The sequence below is a fragment of the Dromaius novaehollandiae genome, chromosome 3, assembly GCF_036370855.1.
Source record: "Dromaius novaehollandiae isolate bDroNov1 chromosome 3, bDroNov1.hap1, whole genome shotgun sequence".
NCBI lineage: Eukaryota > Metazoa > Chordata > Aves > Casuariiformes > Dromaiidae > Dromaius > Dromaius novaehollandiae.
In genome coordinates this window covers 7103787-7124938 of record NC_088100.1, presented here as the reverse complement: position 1 = coordinate 7124938, position 21152 = coordinate 7103787, and the positions used below count along the sequence as shown (strand labels likewise).

The 21152-nt window shown below is 45.8% G+C and overlaps 3 protein-coding genes across 11 annotated transcripts in view; 2 read left to right on the top strand and 1 right to left on the bottom strand.

The window, feature by feature from the left end:
* Nucleotides 1-940: 940 nt before the first annotated feature.
* Nucleotides 941-2662, top strand: LOC112979568 (taste receptor type 2 member 9-like). The gene is given in 2 exon segments (XM_026093871.2): nt 941-2137; nt 2140-2662. Coding segments are annotated over 2 exon segments (1050 nt in total). The 5' UTR covers nt 941-1479; the 3' UTR covers nt 2532-2662.
* Nucleotides 2663-5869: 3207 nt separating this feature from the next.
* The window catches only part of ANKRD66 (ankyrin repeat domain 66), an 18878-nt gene continuing 3595 nt past the window's right edge, over nt 5870-21152 (bottom strand). The window contains exons 1-5 of one of the 8 annotated variants that reach the window (XM_064508324.1): nt 15593-15894; nt 14087-14175; nt 13339-13478; nt 12333-12561; nt 5870-6310 (exon numbers count right to left, since the gene is read on the bottom strand). In XM_064508324.1, coding sequence (XP_064364394.1) covers nt 6130-6310; nt 12333-12561; nt 13339-13477 — 549 coding nt within the window. In that variant the 5' untranslated portion in view covers nt 13478; nt 14087-14175; nt 15593-15894 and the 3' untranslated portion in view covers nt 5870-6129. Of the gene's footprint in view, nt 6311-12332; nt 12562-13338; nt 13578-14086; nt 14176-14823; nt 15560-15592; nt 15895-21152 lie in introns of those variants that run through there. The other 7 variants (XM_026093873.2, XM_064508323.1, XM_026093878.2 and 4 more) reach the window with 7 other exon arrangements.
* PLA2G7 (phospholipase A2 group VII) overlaps nt 16127-21152 on the top strand; it is a 20244-nt gene continuing 15218 nt past the window's right edge. The window contains exon 1 of one of the 2 annotated variants that reach the window (XM_026093869.2): nt 16127-16261. The gene's annotated coding sequence lies outside the window, so the exon portion shown is untranslated. The remainder of the gene's footprint in view (nt 16262-21152) is intronic. The other variant, XM_064508320.1, reaches the window with a different exon arrangement.

Genomic DNA, 21152 nt, shown 5'->3' with positions numbered 1-21152 from the left:
CAAAATGTGGTGACTGGGTTTCCTCAGGAGCTCTCCAAGACTTCATTTCTCAGAACAGGAGTACAGTGAGGAGTCCTGATTTGGTCCCACTCGTAAGCCCGTGAAGCCATGTGCTCCTGGTGCTTTGCACTGGGGATCCCACACAGACCCTTGCCTGTGGACACTTCCCACAGATGATTTTATCATTTTATAGGCTCTTCCCTCCCCCAAAATACAGACAAACTATTCTTGAGTCAAATCATCAGACACAGCACCATCTTGGAAGGGGGGAGCATTAGGGTAGGTGGTTTGAGCACAGAGGTTACGAGCTCAAGCGCTGCTCTCCTGGTGCCGTTACACCCTTCACTTGTCCCCGCTACAGTTCCCATGTCCAGGGGATGGCAGAGCGTGGAGACATACTGTGTTTTGAAGTTGAGATGAACTTCAGGCCTTATGTAGAAACATTTCAATGTTTTAATGCTATAGCCAGGTCTTCAGTGAAAAAATGCAAATAAGGCATGTGACAACGCTATTCAGAGAGCAGTGCTTGCAGTTGTATCCCCCAGAAGACAGGTGCATCATTCTGAAGAGAAAAAACTCTAGTGCCTGATTTCTTGTAGCTGCTTGTTGTAATTTTACTCTTTCCTACTTACACTACAACATCAGCTGAAGCTCTGGTTGGTAACTATGGTCCCACTGTGCAAGGTCTTGTACAAACACAAAGTCTAACCAGTTTCACACACCTTGCCTGTCACAAAACAATTTTTTTCTGGACTTAGTCATTTAGAAGCTTACCGGTTCAGGGAGGAGGCAACACAACCTGGTCCTGTCCCTAAAACTCACCACACTGCTAGCAGATACTCCACACTTAACAGATGAGTTTTGAACCCTGGCATAGGGATTCACACTGATGTTTGCCCTTTTCCTCTCTCTGACTCAATTTAAACCTTTGCAAGAAAGTTCTGCTTATCCTTTAACACTGCCCCCCCAACACTGCATGCCTCTTTGGTCATGATTAAGGTGATACCCTTGGGAAAACTAATGTGGATTTCAGCCCACTCAGGATAAAAACCGATTCAAGATTCCAGCATCTCAGATGAATGTTCCAGTTCCTGGACTCCAGTGATAGAGGAGGATGTAGCCTCCTCCGACCGTGCTCTGTGCAAGGCGCCGGACTGCTTGGTGCGGCCAGAGAGCATCCCTCAGCATGAACCTCAGAGTGACAAAGGCAAAAGGAGAATGCAGTTCATGAGCCCTGAAGGAGCTCAAGCATGGGACAGTCACTAAACCACAGCATTGTTCGCTGCAGAAAAGCGTGTACATTACCTGTGCCACCAAACACAGCTCTTCTGAACTGAAATTCAAATATTGAAGACTGACACTAGGTAAGGGAATACCTGGCACATTTACATTCCTGCCTGAGCACCTGTGCCACTGAAGAGGAGCGGCGCCAAAATCTCTCTCCCCACCAGCTCTATAAAGCTCCTGTTTCCATACGTGATGCTCAGACAAAAAGGCAGGGCACCAGCAGCTGCTGTCCTGCACTCAGCGTTGGCCTTACAACCTACTTCTCCCACCCAGAACCGCTCCCTGCCTTGGAGAATGGAAGCTTGCCAACCTCAAGAAAAACATGTCAATTCATACGATATCATTGTTGTGGCAGTCATCACAGTTCAGACTTGTGCTGGAATGCTGATAAATGCTTTCATCGTGGCTGTGCATTGCATTGCCTGGATCAAAAAGAAAAACTTAACCTCCAGTGAGAAGATCTTGATGTTTCTGGGGTGCTCCAGGTTTTGCTTGTTGTGCATCACATGGGTACATACCTTTCTTTCAAGAATTTATCCTGAGTTATTTTATGTGAACACCATACCCGAAATACTTTCAGTTCTTCTCACCTTTTTAATTTCTTCCAACTTGTGGGCTTCTGCCTGTCTGTGTGTTTTTTATTGTGTGAAAATTGCAAATTTCAGGCATGTCTTCTTCAACTACCTGAAAGTAAATATTGACAGGATTGTGCCATGGCTGTTGCTGGGTTCATTGTTTTTATCCCTACTCGTCTGCATCCCTAGCTATAAAATGACTCACAAAATGCTGTGCAACTACATCAATGCCACCTTCCTTGGAAGTTCCTGGATGTTGAATGTCAAAGCAGACAATGTCGTTTTACCTTTTTTTTTGCCAGTGGCTTTGGATTTTCCATGGCATTCGTGACATTAATTCTTTCAGCCCTTCTCCTCCTCTTTTCTCTCTGGAGACACAAACGCAACATGCAAACCAGCTCACTGAAGAACCTCAGCGTGGAAGCCCATGTCAAAGCCATGAAAGCTATTATGTACTACTTCTTCACTTACAGCATTTACTTTACATGTTTGATCTTCTCAATGCCTTATAGCGCTCAGAGTAAAAATCCTCTGATGTTTCTTTGTTTAGTATTTCAGTATGCTTTTCCAGCTGTTCACTCCCTTATTCTGATTTTCGGAAATCCCCAACTGGAAAAGATATTATTAAGGACTCTGCCCTGTGTGAAGTGCAAGGTTTGCAGAAGTTAGGAACTGTAATAAAAGCTACATTGTCCTTCAGCTGGAGCACGTTAAAAATGTTGATTTCTTTTTTATTAAAAACAAGTCATTTAATTTCTAAGGAAACTATCCTGCCATTGTGAAGTGATACAGATGTTCTTTCTTCTCCATCTAAGTTAAGAAAAGTTTGTTAAAATTCTTTGAATCAAACTGTTACAAGTTAAATAATTATTATCATTATTATTTGATTTAAATAGTTCTTTGAGTTAAATTATTGTCAACAACAAGGTAATTTAGATTTGGCCTATGGGCTAGCTGTAAAATGGGAGTAAACACACTGCAACCCCCTCCTTAAAATGCTTTTAAAAATGCTACAATATTTGCTGATGAAAACTACTTATACAACTAAACAACATGTTTGTATCTATTTTATTTTACAATTATTTCTACTATGGCTGTGTAGTTTAAAATATTGTGGGTTGTATAATTATCATGCATTTGTTTATAACTGATGTGAATGTGTTGAGCATGTTATTTACTACAGGTAGTTAGTGACTTATAAACAGAAATGTAAAAATGCCCCAATAGCAGACAGGTAAGATGATGAGCCCACAACCTGCTCTGGCTTTATGGATCCTTTATCTCTTTCATATTTCATGCAAAGTAATGTAATTTCTGTGTAACTGCTCTCCAGACTGGCTTCTACTCATGGGTTCTAACTCTGTAAAACACCTTGGAAGGTTGTTTTTGTGTAAAATGCAGTATGGAATAAAGTCCAGCTTCATCTGCCATGGGCAGATTATCTGACTATGAAATAATTCTGCCATGAACAGAGAGGAACCTGAATTGTTCGATTCTTTAACCAGCTCAGGCCCAGAGGGACGTCTTAGCTCATGCCCAATGCCACATCTCGGCATCTTTTCTTTGAAGAATAACTCATCCAGGAGGTCCGTTGCCAGGTGTGGAGCCCACAGCTCAGAGTCCTCCTGAAGGCACCTTCCAGATACATCCAAAATGCCCTCCAGGGAGTCATCACAGGTGTAGCATCAGCCCTGGCAGACATGGATTAACTCTATGAGAAGCTATTGGGGTTTCTCTGCTGCCTTTACTCAGACAACTCTTAATGTTGCAGAAGGCAACCCCTACTAGCAGAAAGCATCTCAGACCACCTTTCCCCCAGATAAAGGAGATACGGTTGTCTTGTAGGATAACAGTGTGAAGGCATCACTAATTTCTATGCACTCTCTAATAGAAATTGATCCAGAGGAACGGTTTCTGCTCAGAGAATGTGAGTGGCCCCGTGATGCTAGTTTGAAAAGTTCAAGTGAAGGAGAAGCTTGGTTTGTAAGCTTTCTGCTTTAAGGGTTGCCTTTCTCATGGGCAAAAGGACACTCCCTTCCCTCTTCCTCTCCATCTCCACAAAAATGAAAAGGGAAGAGGTTAGTAAGAAAGCAAAAGAAAATGTTTTCCAACCATTAGCTTTCACTCTCTCCTGTCCTTTCCTGCTTTAGTAAAGCAAAAAACTACATTCATGTTGTCCTGTTAGAAGAAAAGAAAGGGTGCGAGTCATCTCATCAAAATTAGGCACTGACAGCATAGATATTGCCTCTCAGACTAGCTGTTTGCCTTTAGCTGCAATTGCACTTTTCAGGGCAGATGTGCAACTCCACTACCTCCCTGTTACATGGTGGGAGGCACTTTCAGCACCACCCACATTTCCCAGGAAAGGCAGATCTTAAACATTTCATCCGGACACACCTCCCCAGCTGAGGGGCACTTACAGGACAGGCACTACCACACCTCCCTTCTTTCCCCGTGATTGCTCACGCAGTCGATCCTTTAACATGGCAGTCCCAAAAGTCCCCCAGCGCAAAAGTTCTTCTGCAAAAAGACCATGCTCTCTCCCCATGTCCTGTGTAACATCACCCCTCCAGGGCTCAAATAACACAAAACTCAGGAAGCAAAAATAACATCCTGCGTACACAGAAAAACACAGCCCCAGCAAATCGGGCTGAGCATCAAGGCACCTTTTTCCATCTCCATGAAACCCCCATGAACATGATGCCCACCACAGCATCGCTCCCCCACACACCAGTCCCATCCGGATGGCCCTGGAGGAGACAGGCAATAAAACAGCACAACCGCAGCATGTGCAGTAAAGTTATATGCTCTCGGGAGAGACACAATGGCATGTCCAGACCAAGGAAAGGGTTCCTCAGCTACGGGATGGTCTGCCAGGTGGCCTCAGGGCTAGAAACAGGCCTGTTTAATTTAGTAGTATGGCAATAGGCACTGTCCCACATACGTCTCCACCTGTACTGTCACTAACCCAACAGCCAGGCTGAGCAGTCCAGATAAAAGTAATGGGAGTACAAATGGCAAAAGGCAAAGCTAAGAGCTTGGCTCGTTTGCCTCAACACAGGTAGCTAGTGTCCTCTGAGAAGTCCCAGGGTATCCAAGGCATCTGCACAGGGTTCGGAGCTATAATGTAGGATATTCTAGAGACCTGCAGAGTCAGCCTGGGTACCTGAGAGCATCTCAAATGACATTAGACACCTATGTGTAGGCAGCTGAGTTGATTCCTGGAAATCTAGGAGTGGGAAGTGAATCACAGAGCCCTTGGTTGCGATTTAAATGCCTGAAAGTTGTGGCTGGGTGTGGAGGATATGTGTAACCAAGGCAATGCAGAAGCATCATGTTTGGCTAGTGGAGGGGAAGCAGAGGGAGAAGGAAGAAAGCAGACACACAAAAGATGTCAGGAGAGTGTCAGAAGGCACTGTGAATGGTTGCCAAACACTGGCATGGTGTGGAAAATTGGTTTGGATCAAATGAGTCATAATCAAAGTATTTCTAATAATTGAAAAGTGAAACAGTTAAAAGATGTGTTAACCTTAAAAAGCTTTGATGAGCAGCAAGATAGCTCAGGGCTTGTTTGCAGCATTCCTATGCTGCAGACTTAAAAAAGGTTAGGGACATTGCTAAAAATAAGGCAGTGTTCTGTCTTGGCAGCCACAGATGTCTGAAAGTAGTAACAAGGAAGCACATTTTCCCTTTTTCTGGACCAAAAATCATAGATACAAGCTGTTAGACAGATGTGTCCAGTGAAGTATCAACATCAGTCTCCATTCAAACCAGAAGAGGCAGCTAGATCCCCCTCCCACACAAAAGGGAGAGGCACCACTGTAGACTATGAGGTCCCGTGGACCCCTGCTCGACTCAGGACCTGAAGCAAACAAGCAAAGACATGGAGAGCACCAGTCAGCAGAACCACACTCCCAGGAGCTTCCTGATCAACAGAGACTAAAAACGCTTCCCTCTCAGGCGTTCAGGGCAGCTGCTGCCATTTCTACAGATTTATATACGTTCAGTGGATTAGAATATTAATATATTTAAATACCATCTGCAGTTATCTCATAGTTGAAATCTGAGATACAGATGTACAAACAGAGAGAAGCACTTCTATCTACTCCTATTAATGACAGTATGTACAGTACTTCATAACGGTGTCTTCTTGTGGCCATTTGCCTTTTCCATTCCTCCCTATTTCACCCTGCAGAGGCATCCTGGCTTTGCCAGTGTCTTTAATCCACACTGCAAGTTCTCAGTGGCACCGGACAGCCAAAGTACACTACTGCTTCACCCTCTTTTTTCTATTTTTCTTTTGAGCACAGGGTGTATCGTTCTCCTGAGCACACAGCAAGTTTCTCTCAAGCTCTTCTTTCTTGAGCTCCCAGTCTTCATCTCTCTGGTCTAAGTGGATTCCTTTCATCGAGGCTGTCCAGCAATAGTTTCTGCTCTCCACCTCTGCTCTGGGGAAGAAAGCAAGCATACAGCTTCAAATACAGAGCACAGCATAGTTACAAGACATTTCATGAGCAGGTCTGTCTTTATGAACAGATGGGCTCATCATGGTCAATAGATGGGGTCAGCATGGTCAACACAAAGCAGTTTCTGCTGCCACCAATATGTGAGAAAGCAATGAGCCTCACCACAAATTCCCCAAGCATTTATCACCCCAAGTGACCAGATTCTCATCCAGAGTTGCGCTGAGGTGGGAAACCTTTGATAAGGACCTAAGGTGAGACTCACACTCTTACTTTCGGAGGCACAACTTTAACCAGGCAAATCTCTCAAAGACTGATCTCATGAACTTACTTGCTGTTAAATACACTAAGCAGATCGCAGAGCAGTTGTACACAGTATTTTAATTCACAGCAAATTTAACATTTCCACTTTCTAGCATTTTTGTATTGCTCATTACTGAGTGTTAGAAACTCCTAGTGCCAAAACACCAGATCTGAAGATCACTGAAATTTGGGAAAGTCTAGACACAAATATTCCTTACAGATAATCTTTTAACCTCAGGAATTATCTGATCTTAGTCCAATTTAGCTCTGAAATTATGCTAAACTTTGCATTCAAATCCAGATCTAAACTTGAGAATTTATGCTGCTATCTATTTAAAAAATAATAACCTGCATTAAACAATGTTATGGAAATAAGGCTGTGCTATAAAGGCTCAAATTTTGGATGGACAAGCATTAAGTTATGTTAAAGACATTATTTTACACTGCCCAAAATCTGCATGTACAAACTATTCAGAACTCTCCTCTGGTTTCTAGGGGTTTTCAGCTGTGTTTTTCAAATTGTATTCATGATTTCAAGTGTGTGAAACCTGCAGATGTCAGACACTGAACCTCATCCACCCACACCTGGGGATTTCCAAATCAGTAGTGTGTTTGCTTTTGGCATCCATGATTTCTGCTTTTGTGCATGTCCTTGTATTTTTGCAATGTTGATAAATTTTTCATTGAACAAACACATCCAAAACTGTTATCAAATGACATTGAACAAGCTGTTACCCTCAAAATAAACATACTTCACTCTGTTTTTTCCCGTAGCCTTGAATTATCAGTAAATTATCATTACACTTGTCATGTGATACTTTGTCATTGCAAACAATCAAGGCAAATGAAAAAACACTTTCATCAGAAGCAAAATGAATAAACTGCTTTGGGCACGGAAAAAATATATATTATCAATTTTAGTTATTGTTTTGTTAATCATAGCTTTTAAATATTTTTCCTACTACATGTTGTTAACTGCGCAGCTTGCGCAGTGACATGCCCATGTCTGCACCCCACACTACTTTCCAGAAATGCTGGGGATCTGTGACATCTGTCTGCACCAGCTCCCAGAAGTCAGAAATCACACTTTGCTCTATAAATCCCAGATACCAACAGCCTTGCTGCAGCACCAGCACTTTGCAGGTGGGATGCAGACAGACAAAGGCAACAGGTTTATGCTGCCTCCGCGCTGTGTCTAGCATCCAAGGTAAAGCTATTCTGGTGGAAAAAATCCTGATGCAAATTACAGCTTTGTTATTCAGAACCAGCTCTGCTTTGAAGCCTGTTTACAATTCTTTGCATGGCCATGCAAATCTCGGTGAGCGCTGGTGATACTCTGTAGCAACAGTCCTTGCATTTACATGACTAATAAAAACAATCCTCAGCACAGAGCAATCACTCAGCCCACATCTGCAAGCAGAAAATCCAGCAGCCGAGGGGTCACCATGCAGGAAGCCTGCGGTCTCCCGCCAGGGCTGGCAGACCTGGGCTCTAATTCCTGAGAATTCAGGGTCTTCCGGCAGCAGATGCTTCCCGGTAGCACACGCACTTTTCAAGATGTACATTTTGTGGGTTCAAAGCTCTTCTGCTTGTGGAAACCCCTGAACTCCCACTTCTGGGCGAACCACTTAAACCACCAGGTTTTATACTACCATTAACAGCCAGAGGTTTGAGGCCTCCCCAGAGCTTTAGAGGGAGAATTTAAGCTCTGGCTTAAATTTTAAGCATTTAAGCTTTTGCATTCAAAGCCAGCTCACAACAGACCCTTGGTGGCCAGAAACGGCACGTCTGAGCCTGCACCAGCCTCTGACTCGAGGCACCCAGTGAGCACCGCAGCTGCGTCGGGAGGTGCCTCTTGATTTAGGCACCAAAAGCATCTGGTGGCAGTAGGGGAGAGGGGGGGACCAGGATTTAAGAATGATTTGGATGCTTATATTCCTGTTCAGATATGCACTGCAACCCTGCATTTGGCACAGACCCTCAGGCTGTTATCTTAAAAATTGTTTTTTCTCTCCTCACACCGTTTTGCATGACAGCCAAATACCCAAAACTGACAGTGATGCTCTGTAACAAAATATCCCTCATATTTACATGCTCAATACAGCCAACGCCTTGAAAAGAGGACAGATCTACTCGGTGGCACGCAGGACCAGCACACACACAGAGCTTCATCTTCTGTCTGCAATACGCAGAGGTACCACCTAGCTCCCGTGCGGAGCCTAAGCAAGCACTGCCTGGAGACAGAAATAATCTGTGGGACATTGCACATATCTGCAGAAGCAGAAGGTAATTGTTACTATACCATAAATACCATTAATTCCTCCTAGGTAACTCAGAGCTTTTTTGGCAATGTGAGGAAGTGAAACCTGCATTTGGGCAGATGCTCTCCCCACACCTGTAAATTATAGTGACTGGGCTTAAAAAAATGATTCCTGAGCCCCAGTGATAAAATCTTGGTTGCTCTGGCTGCCCACAGGCTTTGCCGTGGCTGCACAAGGTTGATGATGGCTTTTGATGGCTTCTCACAAGCAGTACAAGGCCCAGGCTCTCCAAGGGTCTTTCTGGTTTCTCGGGCCTCCCAGCCCTCGCTCCTCCGCCTCTCTCTGTGCTTTCTGCAGTGCGAGATCTGCAGACTTCAGACAACCCTTCTTGGTCTATCTCAAACGAGACCCTGGCACCGCGGTAGCTATTTGTATCCAGGTTCCGCTCTTCGGTCGGCTCAGCCCACCTCCTCGCCTGGCTCTTCACACAGTGCAATGCGTGTATAACCCTCTCTTCCTTGCCAGGGCTCTGGGGGCAGAGCGAGGGGATGTGACAGGGCGTATGGTACCTTTGTACTTTGTTTTAACAGCCTACCTTTGCAGCCTCTCAAGAAGCTCACTGAGGTCCTTCAAGAGGTTCCTATTTCCAGCCATTTCTTGCAATGTGACAGCAGAGAAACCTGTGTTGCCCAGACCAGCCCAGGCTGGGCTCGTGAGGCCACCTCCTCCTCCGGGTCCTCGGGAACCACCTGGTCTCCAGCTGTTGCCCCGGTCCCCGACCCCCTTTTACACACCTGGAGCCAAGGCGCTGCTGCATGACGCCACGGGCAGTCGCGCTCCCTGCTCCGCCAGCCACGCTCCTGGCTCAGCAGCCGGGCACCACGGGGCCAGTCAGACCACCACGCCACTCTTTAGGACCACCGCTCGCTTCCTGCGCCCTCCGTTAGTCATTCGCCTCGGAAAACCCAAAATCGGTTCCCAGGGTCGCCCGAGGCAGTTGCCTCCTCACACTCCCGGAGATGGGGATGTCAGTCATTCTGTCAATCATTCCGGCAGCTATCTCCGTCACACAGCCTCCTCTGCCTGCTGTGCGCGTTACTCATTTGTATCGCCCAGGTAATTCCCTCGCCTTGGCTAATCACCTCACCACCGCGGCTACGGTGAGCAGCGCAGCAAATTCCACAGATTCAGCAGAACCCGTGAAACAGGAGTTAATGGTAAGCTTAGTGTAAAAGTGACAGCGGTTGATAGGTAAGCAGTTGATATAAATGATTAATTGAAGGGAGCAAATCTGCAGACCTTTCACCCTCTAGGGGAAACAGTATTTACTTGTTCTGATACTGAAACTAAGCAAAGAATGGAGAACAGGATGAAGAGAAAACCCTCACCTGGAAGGCATGGTCCCAACTGCAAACCTGAGATTATCCTTGCTAGGGTCTAGGTAGTAAAGACCTGATTAGCAAAGCTTACATATCGGCTGTTTAGCATTTAAATTTCATTTTGGCATGCAAACCTCCCACAGAGGTAGGCAGAAATGCAGTGCCCATCATTTGTGCATTCATTTCTCAGAGGCCGGGGGACCTGTACTGATGTGGACATGAGCGCTTACCTCCAAGATGCTGGCATGGCCCTGGGCAGGCCACAGAACAAGTCAGGGGGGATTAAACTCCTGGCTAAACTCCAGATCTAAAGCTAGTAACAGCACTGATTGCCCTGTGTGCATGGATGTGAGACTTACCAGTGGGTAAAAGATATACCCAGAAGCTACGGAGAGTGTAAAGATCCCATGTGTCTTAGGCTGTGCCAGCTAGCGTGCGGACACTGAAGGTTTGCAGCAGGTCAGCTCCATAAACAGCAAGGTTTCAGCTCCAATGGGCTGGGCAGGTAAAATGCAAGGCCTCATCAGCTTCCATAACAGCCAGAGCTTAGAAACATGATATGTGGGCTATCCTAGAAAGTCTCCAGCTTGGGTGTCTTTTCCTACGGACGGATACTGATGGTGTCAAGAGGTGGACACGCAGCATTCCAGCAGCAAATAACAAGCTTAGAAGTATAGCAAAAGGAAAACCATAATAGCAGTAACAGACAGCTTTACAGGGTATGTGGAAACATCGATTTCCGAAAGGCAATTTTGGTTAGGCACTGGCCTTCTCAGACATTTAAGGCAATTTTGGTTAGGCACTGGCCTTCTCAGACATTTGTATGGCCACCACGCCTGATTTTGAACTTTGACGTTCTTGGGCTGAGCTCCTCAATAACACAGATGTGGAAAGAGGCAGCCCCGAGCCCGACAGGCAGTGAGTAGCAGAAGTGGTTTGGAAAAAGCACTGTAAATGCCAAGTCTGTAATCTGCACTGCTAATTTGTACGAGGTTTGCATGCAACGTTCAAGGCAAACTGAAGACTTGGAGCTGGATTAAATGTACATACAACGAGCACCTCATTTATATGGTGCTCAAACAGTCTTGAAAATATTGCAGCAACAAGGAAGTTACCAATTAAGGACTACAATGGGGTTGTAAAATCATAGAAAGGGAAGGAAAACTCTCAACCTTGGCTGTTCTCAGGGTCTGGAAGTTACAGTGGTGACTCACAAGAGGACTGCAGCCTAATCCAGTGAAAGAGGAATGTGATTTCTTGCCCAGAGTCCCATGCTGGGCAGGTTGTAGTGTCTCACCAAAAACTTCGAAGTCCAGCTAATCAGAAGAAAAACTGACTTGTTACGACAAGTTAAGTTATATAAGCCAAGTGAGAGGCTTGAGATCTATTTTATGCCAGTTCTGCAAAAATGGAAATACGGTGAGTCAGATTAGTGGGGAGAAAATACTTCATTTGGAAAACATGCATAGTAATAGGGAACCCTTCAAAAGCAATTTACTAGTTGTATATATAGGAGTGACAATACTTATTAAAAAATGAATACCTAATACATATTAAAAATACATAATAAAGCTAAACATGAAAAATAGGAAAAAGTTTATAGTAATGGACAAAAGTTAGATGCTAGAAATATTGTCTTAGAAAATAAATAAAGGAAAGAAAAAACAGATAATAAACGGGCAGAAAAAACAATGATGACCATACAGGTTAAGACAATAAGGAGTCTTCCAAAATTTGGAAGCAATGAATTTTAACGATGTTGCAAAGCCTATGAATAGACAAAATGGTATACTTTTCCAAAGCTCAGGAAACGGTAATACTTTTTGAAGAACTACCAGGGCAAACCATGGAAGACAGTGGAATAAATGATTGTTTTCCCATTGGCTTCCCACTGTGCAACTGCTCATGGCAAAGATCTGTATTTCGCATGTCTCCTACTCAACAGCTTCGCTAGGCTTTAGGTGGCAAGAATGCACGTGTCTCTATACAGCAGTCAATTTAATTCCCACCACCACAGCATCTTCTGCTACTTCAGCATTCACAGAAACCGCTATCACTACTCACGTTTCTAAGAACTTGAAGCAGTCTTTGTGCCCGTAGATCTCCGCAAGCCTCTTGGGAGTATCGCCAAAGAGATCCGCCGCATCCATGGCGGCGTGCAAGGAGTGAAGGGTCCAAAGCACGCCCAGGCGTCCCGACTCGGCAGCAAAGTGCGCCGCGGTCCAACCCACGTCGTTTCTCAAGCAAGGCCGAGCCCCGTGATCCACAAGCAGCTTAACCAGCTCCGATTGCCCTTGTGTTATTGCAGAAAAATACAGAGAAAGGATGCACCGGTATTAGATTTCAAACCATCAAGACACAGAAGATAGTTGTAAACATTTGATCAGGCCTATAAAACCCTCCAGCCACATAGTGATAGGTTATACCCACGGCTTGGCAATTTTATCAAATAAAATATATTCATCAGAAAACATTCATTTTTCAAAGCAGGCTGTTTCCTGAACCATTTAACAACAAGAACAGCAATAAAGTCAAAAAGTTTTCTGATACTTTCTGAACAGCACATATCAATTACTTGGGCCTTCACTATTCCATTGTTTCAATTAATTTTTTAGACCAATATAAAATAAATTTTTAAAATGTATAAATTGGAAAACTTGTGAGCATCTATAATAAAAGTTTGTTTTATATGAGATACTGAAATTGCTTGTTTTCACTCAGCTTCAAATTTCCACAACTTGTGGAACTGCTTGAAAAAGCAAAACCCAGCTATTTCTATTTTCTATCGGATAGAGGGAGAAGCAGACACACTACATTTGAGTATTGTGAAAATTTACAATTTTCGCACGAGGTAGGAAAAAAAAAGCAAAAGGATATCACTTTGAATGTAATGCCAGGAGTTATTTTGCAAGTAAAATTCCCATTGAAATTGACTTTTTTTTTCTCTCTCTTTTTTTTTTTTTGCTAAGGATGAAAGGATAGACAGGAACTTCAACCATCACCTGTGTTAATCACAGCCGGATGTAATTACAGTCGGCGTTGCCTTTTAAGACACTATGGGTGCCCTTACCTATCGCAGCAGCCCAGTGCAGTGGGGTCCTGTCATTCCAGTCGACATCTTTATAATTCGGGTCGCAGTGCCCTTTCTTCAAAATCTCCTCCACTAGGTCGTAATCCCCCAAAGCTACAGCTTCATGAAGCTCTGTCATGCTGCACATTTCAGAAAATACCTGGTATCAGTGCAACGTCATTCAGTGTGTGTTCTCTGATACATCCGCTGCTCTCATCTTAAGAGGCATCACGCAGTGTCTGGATTAAAAATGAGGCACTCACTGTGAGAAAGCAGGATTTATACAAAAAAAAAAAGCAAAAACAAATGATAGAGAAAAAAAATGAAGTAATTCATCTTAAAACCAGTGATCACAGACTGATGGTGACATTTCATTTATAAACATGGAAATCTGGAGTGAAGAGTCCTTTATATAAAGGACTCGTAGACAAAACCGTTTGCACTTCTCAAGGATGTTGCTAAAGAACAGCCAGCCCAGACCAAACATTCGCCTTCGGTCTGTTGTTACTTGCCATGGAAACTGGCTCCTCCCATCGTTGATGCTGCAGATCTATTACTGCTATTGTAAAAAAAGAAAGTTCCATGCAAATAACCTAGCTATGCCATGGGGCTTAAAATGCCATGGGGCTTAAAAAAGCTCTTTTCCGTAGCTGTGTTGGGCTCTTTTTAGTCCCACACAACAGACTCCAATCAAGAAATGCAAGCAGATTTTAAGCCCCGACAAGACTGCAGCTTGCACTGAGAATACCTGTGTTGGAGGATGGTTCCCGGCTGCTTTGCTGGCAGGGAATTTAACCAGTTTGCGGGGATCACAACGCTTTTCCATCATCCAGCATCCTGCGAATGGAAACTTACTGAGACATTTTCTCTGGTCTGGCCAAATAAGTGGGGATAAAGGACTGGAATTACGCTTTTTTACTCCCACATCTACAGCTGGTCTCGAGCCAGTTGGTCCAGATCCCTTCATAAATTGGAAGAGTTTTAGGACTTGATCTGGTTTATGCTTAGCTAACATCTACTTCACAATGTAACTTCAGCATATTTGGGAGAAGGTGATTTCCACGTCCAGCATGCTGGAAAGGGCTAATGGCAGAGCTTGCAGAAGGTGACACAGGAGAAAGTCTGCAATTCGAGGGGCTACAGCTACACCCTGAGAGCCAGAGGTGGACAGGGTGGCTTCCCAGCTCCCAGCTCCAATATTCATCCTAGCCACATCCCAACCCCAGGCTGGAAGCATCCATCCCCGTCTCCACCCTGCTTTTGTGCAAGAGGAAAATGAGACAGAGGGAATCACAGCCCGCTTCAGTGGGCGCCCTGACCTTGGTGGTTGGACTGTGTAGACCACCTCCAAGAGAAAGACACATTACTTTTACTAAGTCCTGTGCACAAACTGAGAAAACCATCCCAGCAAAACAGCTTTAAACAGTGCACTGAGTGGATTCATATGCCCCAAATCTAGGTGGTATATTTTAGGGGTCATCCCACCTTGTTCAGTGTTGCTAGGAGTGCATGCCACGTCGTTTAGAAGATTTGGCTCTTTCACTTGTATGCAGAGGATTACTGTTGGTGCAGTAGCTGTATTTCTTTAAAAAGTCTGTGACTCCCTAGTTACCCTCACTTATTTCTCCAGTTGTCATCAAACTTCTGCCAGAGCTGCATTGGGCATTTTCAGCTAAACCTTGCAGGTTGCAGTATAATTAATAAATTTATTTGACCCCTATTATGTCCTTGCAGTTCCTTCAAATCACATAATTTGTGTGCAGAATCAGAGCCATAATAAATCCCTATTAAAAAATATAATAGATTTTGCTGTTCCTTAGCGGTTTACAAAAGTAGCCTTGGCTTTGGCATGTCTGTGTTAATTTAACCACTTGTACACCTCTCATCCCCATCATTACCTCCTCATGGACCTTGAAGAACCTGTTCCTTGATTAAATAGCTCTTCAGAGTTATCCTCCAAGATCTTACAACAGCATTAAACCTGTCCTGAAAATGATATGCTCTAATGCATCCAGCCCTTCACTGAAATGAGTAGTAGTCAAAAATAAATTAAAAAAAAATCTTAGATGCTTTCATGCAACGTTGTTCTTGTTTTCTGAGGAAATGCCAACAAAATTCAGAGTTTAAAAATATAACTTAACTTTCAAGGGGAGAGGAAGCAAGCCGAACGATCCCACCCCACGAGCCCCCCAGCTCTCCAAGGCACAATTTTCCAAGCACCTTAGGCCAAGCTAAATTTCACCCTCCCTCTCACCTCTGTCGTGCCCCTGGCACCTCCCTTTGCTCAAAGCTCATACGGCCATTTCATCAGCAGGATCAACCCGTGATCACTCTGCAAAATAATCTTTTACCATTGCTGCTGGTTTTAGGGTTAGTTTGCAGCCAGGCCAAGCTCGCTGACGGCACGGATGCAGGCGTGGATGAAAAGCATCAGGTCTTTGCGCACAGACCTTGAGCCAAGCTCAGCCACGCTGCGAGCCGCCCTGCGGTACCCCCGGGGCTGGGTTGCTCGTGCAGCGGGATCGCGCAGAGGGATTTTTTTGCAGGGATGCAGGAGCCGAAGGCAGCCTCTCCGCTCCCACGCTCAGCAGCACTGCCGAGGCAGCCACAAACAGCGCCGTGTGCCAGCCAGCCCTCCCACCGCGTATAAACAACCCCTGACGTGCAAAGCCGCAACCCAGCATCTACACAGCCGCCGGATCCGGCTGGAAGCAGCGAGTTTTCCGAGAATGGCTCCGCCGCCCGAAGCTCGCCTGCGAGGCCCCCGGAAAGGGCTCTCCCAGGGAGGCCATCTGGCGTGAAAACTAAGGCAAAGTTTGGTCCCTCCCCTTCGGCGGGTGCCGGGCGGCGGGTCTGCCCGCGAGAGAAGCGGCGGCGGCGGCCGGCTCGTGCTGCGGAGGGCCCCGGGGACACGGTGTGCAAGGTACGTGAGGCGCTGGGCACTGAAGGAGGGGGGCAAAAAGCAGCGAGAGGCAGCTGGGAAGAGCGCGGGGAGGAGCGACGGTGCTGGCAGGAGGGTTTTAGATAGCTCTGTGAGCTGACTTTCTGCATAGCTGCCTGCTCGGCTTTCTGGCTTTCTCCTTCCCTGGTTGCGATCTCTCAGCTCCTGCCCCCACAGCCGTTCCTGAACGGCTGTGTCTTGCACCCTGCCCGAGGATCTGCTCTCTTCTAGCCCCTGGGTGTCCCTTTGGGACAGCGGGGCCGTGGTGGGGAGAAGGCGACATGTCCCTGCGCTGCTGTGTGCACAGAGCGCATTAAGGGAGAGGGAGAATAAAGCTTCCCTGGAGGAAAATCTCAGCCTGGGCTTTCCTTGGAGGTGCACAGTGAAAGGATGGGAAGCAGCACTCATGGGCTGCAGCAAGGGAGATTGAGACTAGATGGAAAGAAAAAAATATCCATCTATCTATCTATATCACAAGGTTGATTAAACCCTGGGACAGGGTTGTGGAGTCTCCATTGTTAAGATATTCAAAACTCAGGCAAGGTGCTGAGCAACCCAGCTGAACTTTAGCACTAGCCCTGCTTTGAGCAGGGGTTGGACTAGAGGACTTCCAGAGGCACTTTCCAACCTAAATTATTCCATGAGTCTACAGGAGACAGCACCTGATAGCACAGGGGGCTTTGGCCGGGCAGCCAGCACAAGAGTCTTCTCACCTAAGACAATGCAGATGCCTACACTGAAGCCCTCATCTTGGCTGCTGGCAGACAGTGCTTTTAGGACATGATTCCCCTGGTAGGATTTAAACACAATGAGCTCAGAGATAGGTGACTACGTGGTAGACTCTAATATTAGTCAGATGAATTCACCGCAAGAATCAGCCTGTACTTTACCCCTGTGACACAAGCATTTAAGTCATTCCTGGAATGGTAGGTGTTGACTCTCTAGAGAAAAGGTAGGAGGTTATTCTGGGTAAAAATTAAGGGAAATAATGCCATGTAGAATTACACTTCTCTGCCCTGCTGACATGATTTACAACAGCTGAGAAGCTCTTGTGGCTTACTGCTGTGGGCACACTGGAGTAAACTGGAGATGCTCAGATCTCCATATCTGCCTGTGTTTATTGGTTGGTCTCCATTTCTCTCCACCTGGTAGAAGTTGGACATTTTTTCTACTCAAAATCAGCTAATATTAGTGTAGGAGGGGGATCTTTCTGCTGGTGAAGTCATACTTGTATAGGAGAGAGACGGGACTTTCCTGCTGGGGAAGGTACACTTGGAGGACAGTTGGATTTAGTTCTTGGATCTGTAAGAGTCCAGGAATGTCACTCAGGCCTAGATTTACAGGGATGTACATGCTGCAGTGACACATTCTCAGTTTGTTCATGGAATTAATAGAGGTGCCCAGGCTTCCCTAATAACATCAGGAGAAGTAGTCTTAAAAAATAGAAATCACAAGCCAGCATGTTCCTGCCCCTAAGAAATGCTAGATGTATGACTTCTACCCTATGCATCAGAAAGCTTGACCACATTTGGAAATCCCGCGAACGTGTGGTGCCCATCGTGCTCTGTACCAGGCAGTTCTCCTACCCCTTAACGGTGCACTGAACCTAAGCGCCTGCTGCTTACTTTGAAGCCACTACCTGCTCCTTTCATCCCGTGTCCCCATGTCCTTATGCTGGAGCAGAAACACTTTCCAACACACACAACCAACTTCAGGCCTGAAACAGCAAGCACCAAGCCAAAATGAGGTTGAGGACAGTGGCCTAAATGCCTAGCGTTCTTCAGAACAGGGACCAAACCTGTGTCTCTCAGATGAAAGCCATCATAACACCAGGGTTTTTCTTCCAGACCCTGTGAATGTTGAAATGTTTTGTAGCACGTGGTAGAGATTAAGGGATGATCCCTTCCCCCAGCAATAAGAATTCCCTCTTAGATTCAATCTCCAGTGCCAAATCACACAGAGAAAGTACTCTGAACGGGTTACCCAGCTCAGGGCTCAAGAGGAGGATGGTGGCACCTCCGTCCGGCGGCACGTGGTGCACCGCAACAGGGCCAGACTCGGCAGGCACAAGAGGGGTAATACCTCATTTGTGAACGCTGCTGTGAGCAGCACGTGGAAAAGGCACGGCAACACGGCTGGAGAGGGAGGTGCGGGGGGCTTGATGGCTGAAGCGGCAGGAGGATCACCCCTCCTCACCCCAATGGGGCCTGGCGGCAGCTTAGCAGAACTGCCCTGAGTATCAGTGGCCCCCACATGCTGGACTGGCACACCTGAAACACTGAGCATAGCCCAGCTCCACCCTAACCACTCTGAGTTCTCAGTTCCTCATCTTCACAGCGGGGATATAAGGTACTTCCCAGCCTGCAGTGCACCTGGGATCGCAGGGATGCTACCGACAGAATTATTTAGGCAGGCATTGCCCCTTCACCAGCCCGTGCCAAGTGCTCGGAAGATGTCAGGCTGAAGTAGCCTTTAGAAAACGAGGTATTGTTTACTGGAAAAAGTACCGTAGAGCAGCACATTTGCATTTCAGCCAGCATCTCTGCTATTTAGACCTTGCAATACAAAAGCCTTCAGACCAAACTTGAGGGACGCTTCCTTTCCCATTCCCCCTTTTGCATTCTCCAGACTCGCAGCCCTGCTGACTCAGTCCTTCCTCCTTGGCAGGCTTCAAATAAAGTACAGGCCAAAGTCAGAAAAACAAAACAAAAACAAAAAAACAGGCGCTGGTAAAACCTCCCTTACCACTGCCCACTTTTAAAGCGCGAGTGAGGAACTGCTTGCAATTTGTGTTCACAGGTGCTTTGTTTTGAGGTATGTCACGTAGCTCAGCTCTGCGTTTGCTTCCTCCTTCGACAAATACAATCCCAATCACAACGTGCACAGGATATATTTTTTGCACTGGTTCAAAAAAAAAAAAAATCGACTTTCACTCTTGATTTTAAAGTGTTAACACCTTTGAAAGACCACAGCAGCAGCAGCAGGAATGCATGCAGCACAGCAGAGGCGTCAGAGATTGAGTATAGTGCACCTCCGCAGATCACACAATGGGCAGCCAGCCCTGACACCAATGTCACCTTTCTAGGCCAGTGACTTTCCATGCACTTCGGAGGTACTGCACAGCTTGACAATAATGGAAAAGCTAATATACTGCAAAATGCTCTGGAAATAAGCATGCAGCATAACTAATCACGGTAATCGCCCAGGACCTGATCCTGCCTTTCTTACATTGAGAAAAGTGCCGTTACAACCCACAGCAGCTCTGGAGACGAGAAGTCTGCAGGGTCTGGCACAAAAAAAGCACGAGGCCGGATTCTCACCTTGTGCGAGTTAGCACAGATGCACCGAGGTCAGTGTTGATTTATATCGGCTTTGGATCCAGCCCTTGGAATCAGAAAAAAGAAAAAAAAAGGAAAAAAAAGAAAAAAGCAAGCCTTTGTGTATACTTAAGAGCATGGAGGCCGTCCTAGCTGCTTTCCGGCTTTTCTCTGCCCTTTCCCCCTTGCTGTTGCTCAGCCTCCCTTGAGGCTCCCCACGGGCGTAGGCAGGGCTCTGCCTTGGATGGAGCTGCTGGAGCAGCCGCAAGCCAGGCTCGTGACAAGAAGAACTGCCCTTTCGTGGATTGGGAACAGCTGGAAATGTTTTCCCTTGCACATTCCCGCAATGCACATTTTCTTTCCCTGTATCAGTGGAGTGCATGGCCGTTTCTGTGTACTTACAGTCCTTAACTCCAAGCCTGCCTCTAGATGTAGGAACTGGCTGATGACAAACAGGGTACATCAGCACAGTCAAATGCATTCAAATTCACAAATTAAAGACAAAAGCATTAATATATTAAAAACAAGGAAACCATAAGCAGATCTGCCTGATTACAAATGAATACCTAGCAGCATGCCCACGTTTTTGCTAACATCAGATGCAACCTGCTTTTTCATATCTAGAAGATATGCTGCTTATGATATTTAAGCTGGGCTCAGGACTTATACTAGGCAGATGTATTCCTATGTATTAGCCATTAAGAATTTAACAGCTCAACACTCATCTCCTTATCTACTGTATAACCAGCAGAAGAGCAGACTTCCCGACTTTTATATAAAAGCAGAGCCTTTTTAAAGTACTTTTAATGTACTTCTTAAAAAGTACACAAGAATTTTATTTCTGAGCCAGCATATCAGAGCAGGAGTGTTGAATATTCTTATCCCACAGCACAGTTTTTGTAGGGAAATCAATTAGCCACCATTTCTTCCAATTAATTTAACCAGCTACAGTTCTGTAGATCCTTTCCTGCTATATAAGACATTGGAGAGGCACAAATGAACCAGGTAAAGTTGTATTAGGACAAAGAGAAGAGGCGAATAATTAAATACCACCGAGGTTAATGATCTTCCCACACCTTCACGTCATCTCTCTGCAATGCAAGGAGCCTGTAGGATGATGCTCTTCCTAACGAACCCCTGCCGCAGCCCCCGTCCAGCCCCCACCTCTGCACTCCCAAGGAGGTCATCTCCGGCTCCCGAAATACCTCTGAGCGCGTAACCGGGGCATCGGCCCAGGCGCCGGCTCCTGGCACCCGCATTTCCCTGGTCCCGCAGAAAGAAAGTTTTGGCAGCAATAAGCGTTACGAAGTCCTCCAAAATATTCTTGGCTTTCTCCCTCTGTCAGCCTTCTACATCTGAGGCCTGAGATTTTCCTTTTTAGCATTTCTTTGGGGGATGCATGCACCAGACTGAGGCAGCGACAGCTTAGCAACTGAGTAGTAGCGAAATGCAACACACAGGCTCTTATGCAATGGCGCGTGTCACTGCCCTGTTATTTAAGTTCCCCAAAACAGTGAAGTACGACGAGTGTGCTATTTTAACCACACCTGACTTAC